This window comes from Symphodus melops, assembly GCF_947650265.1.
Source record: "Symphodus melops genome assembly, chromosome: 13".
Taxonomy (NCBI): Eukaryota; Metazoa; Chordata; class Actinopteri; order Labriformes; family Labridae; genus Symphodus; species Symphodus melops.
The window spans coordinates 26000875-26008374 of record NC_136703.1 but is presented as its reverse complement, the minus strand read 5'-3'; the positions used below and the strand labels follow the sequence as shown (position 1 = coordinate 26008374).

At 49.8% G+C, this 7500-nt stretch overlaps 1 protein-coding gene across 1 annotated transcript in view; it reads right to left on the bottom strand.

The window, feature by feature from the left end:
• Positions 1 to 743: 743 nt before the first annotated feature.
• Positions 744 to 7500, bottom strand: part of elk1 (ETS transcription factor ELK1) — a 13635-nt gene continuing 6878 nt past the window's right edge. Inside the window, exons 6-11 of the mRNA XM_079359834.1 lie at positions 6950 to 7487; positions 6719 to 6879; positions 6433 to 6516; positions 6248 to 6349; positions 2854 to 4554; positions 744 to 2822 (exon numbers count right to left, since the gene is read on the bottom strand). Coding sequence (XP_079215960.1) covers positions 4456 to 4554; positions 6248 to 6349; positions 6433 to 6516; positions 6719 to 6879; positions 6950 to 7487 — 984 coding nt within the window. The 3' untranslated portion in view covers positions 744 to 2822; positions 2854 to 4455. The remainder of the gene's footprint in view (positions 2823 to 2853; positions 4555 to 6247; positions 6350 to 6432; positions 6517 to 6718; positions 6880 to 6949; positions 7488 to 7500) is intronic.

Genomic DNA, 7500 nt, shown 5'->3' with positions numbered 1-7500 from the left:
CAGTAATGAGCCACACACACACACACACACACACACACACACACACACACACACACACACACACACACACACACACACACACACACACACACACACACACACACACACACACACACACACACACACACACACACACACACACACACACACACACACACACACACACACACACACACACACACACACACACACACACACACACACACACACACACACACACACACACACACACACACACACACACACACACACACACACACACACACACACACACACACACACACACACACACACACACACACACACCTCGGGCAGAGTTTAACCTTTAACCACTGAACGCTCTGCATTATAAATCCACCAATCACAGCACAGAGCCTGAAGTGATGACATCATCACTAAGAAACACACGAGGTGAATGTTTCACTCGGAGTTACTGACGTTTAAAAATCTCAAACTGGTATTAAAACCGTTCTTCCAGAAGAAGGGGACGCGCCCGCAGGTGACTCACCTGTGAGGGGGCGGAGCTTCAATCTGAGCCCGTGATGGTCATGGAGCGGTGGAGTCAGTGATCAGACAGAGTACAGAACAAAATAGTTTTATTGTCCTCCTCTTCCTCCGTGTGTGTGTGTGTGTGTGTGTGTGTGTGTGTGTGTGTGTGTGTGTGTGTGTGTGTGTGTGTGTGTTAGTAAACAAAAACAGATCATCGTTAAGACATTTACACAAACAGAAAACTAAAAGCCGTGTCCATAAAAAATAGTTTCTCTTTTTAATATCTCCAGTAAACGACACGAGGAACAAGAAGAGCTCTGTCTCAGAAAAATAAAAGCAGGCCCCGCCCCTTTACATCAATAAACCCTCAGCCAATCATAGCCGAGGAGGGGCGGGGCCACGCTGGATCTGACAGCGACGATGGGCCACAGAAAGGAGTTTGTGGGCCGTCACATACGTACAGAATATATATTTATATATATGGTTATATCAGAGTTTATGTACAGTCACACGGAGCTTTCTGTCTGAGGTCATCCTGCTGCAAAGCATCATGGGACGGCAAACCGCCAACCAATCAGGTCTGATTTAATACAGACGCGAGGAATGACATCACATGAAACTGAACTTTACATTTTTTGGTTCGAGTCTCGTAGAAACCCAGAGATGTTCAAACCCGCCTGTTACCGTGGCAACAAACATCGGCAACGTCGGAGCAGACGATGAAGCTCTTCAGAGGAGCTTTTGTAAATGACATCCCATGATGCATTGCTGTCTGTACAGTCTGAACGTGTCATCATGACGACGTCGACAGAACGCTCCAGATTCCAACACTTTTAGAAACATGAAGATCAGCACGTCGTGAAAACAATCAGCATGTAGGAACGCCTTGGCACGCTAGCACGTTAGCTCAATCCGAGGCGGCGGCCTGTTCAAACACGTGTGTGCGTTTCATTTCACAGGTTATAAATAACTCCCGACCTGCGAGCAGAGCGCCGAGGCTCTGCAGGATTCGTGCACCCGTGACGTCGCAAGCGCTCGCACATCTCGCACACGTGTGAAAAATGTTGAGCCACTTTGAAACGAGGTGTCGATTAAAAACGTTCGTTCTTCTCCCGATGGAAGACGCCACGCCACGCCACGCCACGCCACTCACACCCGATGACTCATGTTCACAACTTGTGTTTCAAAGATTCAGACGTGACAAGAAGCTGAAATCTGCCCTCGGGAACCTTCTCTGGATCGTGGCGGGGAGAGAGAGTCCGCCTGGTCATCAGTTACACGTCGGAGGTCGCTCTCCGAGAGCGCCGACCTCCGACTGCGGCTCGAGACTTCCTCTCTACTTGTGCAATTTGTTTATTTTATTAATTGTGATTATTGTGAATTCACAAAACTTGTTCTTCTCTTAAATTTACGACTTTAATTCCATAATATTACGACTTTCGTCTGTTCGAACTTTATATCGTAAATGTACGACTTTTATTTTGTGAATGTACGACTTTTATTTTGTGAATGTACGACTTGTGTCTCTGAAGAGTTTATTGCCTAATATTACGACTTTGCTGTCTAAAATAAATGGACACTTTATTGATCCCGAGGGAAATTCAAATAATCTTTAAGACTCTCATTTTGGTAAATTCATCATTTTACGTAAAAATTATGTATTTTATTTTGAAAATAAAACAACTATCTTCTCACAAGACTCGTAAATCAGCAGCTTTAATCTCAACGCGGCGTCAATAATCCGTCTGCTGTTTGAAGTGGCACATCATTTTTTACAGCGGCCTCCGAAAGTGGCGTACGTAAAAAACATCTGAATCTGGACATTACCCAGAATGCAACACTGTTACGACTCAGTATAAAAACATTCGTGGTGTTCTGCTGGTGAGAGGAACATCAAAGATGTGGGACTCGATGCGTCTTCTTCATAAATGGCTTTTTGATCTTTTTCTTTTCCTCTCGCTGAAATCTTTAAGGCTTCGACGCTCTTTCAACTTTTTTTTTACACGATAAAAACTCGTCTCGTCTCTGATAGAAAAATAGAGTCATGCTGTCGAGACTTGGTGCTGCGTTTACGTCACCACCGAGGCTGGGAAATCACAACGCCGTCAGGAACTGAGCTCAGGCTGAAGGAGGGTCGTCTCAAAACCGAAACCTTTCTCGTCGTGTAACCACGGCAACAAAAACAAAGTCCGAGACTCGAGTCGAGGAGGGAGGAGTCTCTGAAGGAGGGCGGAGGCTTCAGTACGGAGGAGGCGTGGCCTAACAGGAAGTCTGTTTTGGTTTCATGCCGGAGCTCAAGGGCGACACCTCCTGGAAACAGGAAGTCGCACGCCCTTCCTGTGACAAAACTTTAAATTCACCGACATAATTAAACGTTTAGTTTCTTCATTATCAAACCTGCAGCGAGACGACTGAAACATTTCAAAATAAAAGTCTCTCTCGTGTTTTTACTCGACCATTACTTTGAAGCTGACCGGTAATTTAAACGTCTCTCCAGAAACGACGACTCCCAGCTTCACTCAGTTCCTGATGTGTGTGTGTGTGTGTGTGTGTGTGTGTGTGTGTGTGTGTGTGTGTGTGTGTGTGTGTGTGTGTGTTCAGCCTCGTCGTCACACACAGAAGCATAGAAACACGTTAGAGGAGCTTCGGCTCCGCAGCAACAACAACAAGAAGTAGAAGAACAACAGTCGGGTCAGGTTACTATGGCAACCACTAGCATCAGAAAACAACAACATTAGCAATAACAACGACAACGACGACGATGACAGCGGCGGCTGTCTTAAAGGAACAGTAACGCCCGTTCAGAGTAAACACGGGTCAGACTGACACGAGTCACCGTCAGTGAAAAACCTCCGACCGCCGTGACGTGCACGCCGCAAACCGGAGCGTCCGAGGCGGTCAGGAACAAAAAACAGGAAACAGAAAGAGCAGCTGAACGTCAGGAATGAATGCTGAGAATAAAAACATCATCATCATCTCTCGACCAATAAAACAAAGTTCTGCACGTTCCGTTTGAACCCTCGCCGAGGAACGTGACCTCCGTAGAAAACGGTGGCGGCGGTTTCTCTCCTCCGATCGCTAACGTTAAAACATCTTTGAACTTGTGTAGAAAATAAGAGACGTGTTAGAGAACTTTCCTCTGCAGCTCACGCTCCTCCTCATCGCTCCTCTCTGATTGGTCAGTGATGCAGAGGAGGTCAAACAACAGGCCATGCATAAGCAGAGGAAGGCGTGGCCTTTAAAAGAGGCCAATAAGAGAAGACCCTTCAAACGGCCTCGAGTTTGTAAAGTGTTAATGTGGGAGTGAATAAATCAAACACACCCAGGACAGTCAGGCGCCATGGCGAGGAAACACAAACGACCCTCCGGAGCAAACAGGAATAAATAAGCATTAAAAAAAAGACCATCCCGACGGAAAGATCCAGATCAGCATCAGCTCAAACTTTAAGGGGTTAATGATGAGTGTTTGAGCCGCTTCGCTTCGTAACGTTTCCAGTAAAAATTCAAAAAGTCGAGCTGGTTCCAGTTTGCTGTTTTTCTCTCCCCAAAAAAAATTCTACATTCTCAAAACTGCTTTTATTTTGAAAAGCCATCTTCATCCCAAAGTTGAAGCCCTCCATCGTGGCGTCCACGTTTAGACCTGATTCCCTTTTTTTTTCTTTTTTTTTTTTTTTGCAGACGGCTTTTCGTGATGCGTTCAAGTTGGAGGAAACGTCCCCGTCTCCCCCGGCGACTCCTCGGCTTAAAGTTCGAGCGCCGCCACAGGAAGTAAAAGAAGGAACAGAAAGTTTGAAGGAGCGATGACGACCCTCGTACGTCCCCGTAAACCATCAAACCTCCGAGTCTTACCCATCAGGCCGCGGGGCGTGTCCGGGCGTTTTCTTGAATCAGATGCAGTTCTCCTCCGGCCCTCTGGGGGGGGGGGGGGAAGTCTGAGCAGGCGAGGAGACAGGAGAAGGCGGAGTCTCAAGGTTTCTGGGGTCCGGGGGAGAGGACGACGGGGGTCGAGAGTCCGTCCACGCTCAGGGCCGGGATGTGGATCTGATTACTGCCGTTAGTTGGAAACTAGAGAGAGGGGGGGGGAGAGAGAGGGGAGAGAGGGGGGGAGAGAGATTTACACAATGTGACAGTTTACACACTTCCTGTCTTCATGTGTCGTGCAGCTAAATGGCGCCCTCTGATGGACGGAGAGAGAAATACACTGATCTTCTCGGCGTCCAGGACGGCGTTGGTGACACGTCGCTCGTCGTAGGTTAAACGCAGATGGATTTGTTCAGTGAGCACAGATCTTTAATCTTTCATGTGAATATGACAGCAGCTTTAATCCTCCACACGCTTTGAGCTCATCCTCAATAATCTGCTGCCCGTGGTTTCCTGCGTAAAGCGGCGAGGAGCTTCAAACCGTCGACAATAAGCCCGACATGTTTCCACCGCTAAGCTGATGACAAACATCAACAAACATGGACGCAGGAACAGACGAGTCCTTCATGAACCTGCAGCGACCACGGACACGTCGACCACGAGGTTTTTATGACCTTCAGTCAGACGCTGTTCAAAGTTTTCATGTGAAGACGGGAAAGTGACGGATGCTGGATTGAACATCTCAGCAGACTTAAAATAAAGTCTCCTCCTGTAATACCTGGATGTACCAGGAGGGGGCGACAAAGACTCACAAACACACAAAGCAGAGGAGGTGAAATAAAACGTTTACAGCTGTTTGCTGTCAGTGTCTCCCTTCAGCTTCAATCAGAAAACAAAACAGAGAGGAGGAGAGGAGGAGGAGAGAGGAGGAGAGAGGAAGAAGGAGGAGAGAGGAGAGGAGGAGAGAGGAAGAAGGAGGGAGGAGAGAGGAAAGAAGATAGATAGATAGATAGATAGATAGATAGATAGATAGATAGATAGATAGATAGATAGATAGATAGATAGATAGATAGATAGATAGATAGATAGATAGATAGATAGATAGATAGATAGATAGATAGATAGATAGATAGATAGATAGATAGATAGATAGATAGATAGATAGATAGATAGATAGATAGATAGATAGATAGATATTTAGATAGATACTTTATTGATCCCGAGGGAAATTCAGGGAGGAGAAGGAGGGAGGAGAGGAGAGGATGTCGTTTCTGATTTGGATGAACTGAACCTTCAATAATTTTCTGTTTTCTGAGAACAGATGGAGAAAAAAGTGAGCCAGCAACCTGCAGAGACACCAGCTGTGTGTGTGTGTGTGTGTGTGTGTGTGTGTGTGTGTGTGTGTGTGTGTGTGTGTGTGTGTCCTTGTTGGTGGTGGAGGAGACATGAAGGACTTCAGTCACAGTTTGAGTGAAACGAATGTTTCCACAAAAATCTCAAAGTTTAAATTTAAATAAAACAGAAACAGAAACGTTGTTCTCCGTCTGATCCAGCAGGGGGCAGTGTGTGCACAGTCGCAGACAGCAGAAGCCGTAACCATGGTAACCACACAGACTGAGTCCTGTGGATGTTTTTGTTATTTCCGAGACGCCGTTGACGACCCTCTTCCTGCGTCCACATCGAGCGAGCGGCGCAGAAATGCGGCGTGCGCTAAACGGACACGGCGGTTTATGAACCGACGGGAGCCGTTCTAGATTCACGTCATTTAGCGGTCCACTTCCTTGTTTGAGCGCGGCTGAGACCGCGTCAGGATCAGAACCCGGGTACTGAAGCTGATCTGTGAGGGTGAGAGCGGCGTGCGTGCGTGCGTGCGTGCGTGCGGCGGCGGGTGGATTACCTGGAAGGAGAGTTTGGCCGGCGAGCGCGGCGCGATGGGACTGAGCGTGCTCCAGAAGTGGATGGTGGAGGGGAGCGGGCTCGGCGTCAGCAGGACCGGAGTCTAGAGACACAGAGAGACACGTGATCAGAACGTCCTGACGGCGGTCTCCTGTTTGTGCGGCTCAGACACCGGCGAGGGTTTACCAGAGCGTGTGAGGTGATGACGGTCGGCGTGAGCGTGTTGGTCGCCGATCCAGGAGCCAATAAACTGTTGACGGCTGCGTTCACCTGCAGAGGAAGCACAACAGGAAGTGAAGCACAACAGGAAGTGAAGCACAACAGGAAGTGAAGCACAACAGGAAGTGAAACACAACAGGAAGTGAAGCACAACAGGAAGTGAAGCACAACAGGAAGTGAAACACAACAGGAAGTGAAGCACAACAGGAAGTGAGCGTTTAAGGACTCAGCAGCGTGAAGAAGCGAGTCAGACCTTATCCAGCGAGAGGCCGGGCGGGAGCGAGGGCGAGGACGGCAGCTCCAGGCCCCGGGGCTTCTTTGGTTTTGGAGGAGCGGCGTCCGAAGAGGAGGTCATGGAGGGAGTCACCGCGGCGGAGGAGGAGCAGGAGGAGGACACAGGAGGGACGCAGGGCTCTGATTGGACAGAAAAAGAGAGGTGAAAACAGCTGGAGGAAAACGTGGTCGCTTAGTGACCTCGTGTTACCTGTCAGCGAGTCCTTTCTCGCCCCCGCCGCAGGCTGCTGACCTCCCACGCCGGGCTCCACGCAGGGAGGGGGCGGGCTCTCCACGATGGCGAGGGGGGGCTCCGGTCCGCCTGAACAGACGAGCTGAGGCACCTCCTCCGCCTGAGACACCATCTCCAGCAGATCCTCCTCCGACGGCAGGTTCTCCTCCTTTATCACGATGGGGGGGGGAGGGGGGCGGGCGGCGGGGGGAGGGGCCACGGAGGGCGGGGCGGCTGTCATGGTCGCCGGCTGCTGAGGAGGAGGTGATGGGTTGATGATGACGAAGACGGGCGGCGGCTGAGACGGGTGAGGAGGGAAACTGGAAGCCGGGTTGGCGACTCCTCCGCAGTCGTCCTGCTGACCCCCCTGCGGGACCACGGAGACCTGCGGGGGGGGCGCCGGGCTCACAGACCCTCCGACGGGGCTGAGGGGGAGGAGGGGGGTCAGGGAGGACGGGTCCCCCACGCTGGTGAGGTAAATCTGAGGAGGGTCGCAGAGAGGAGGAGCAGGAGGATTCTGGGTAACACAG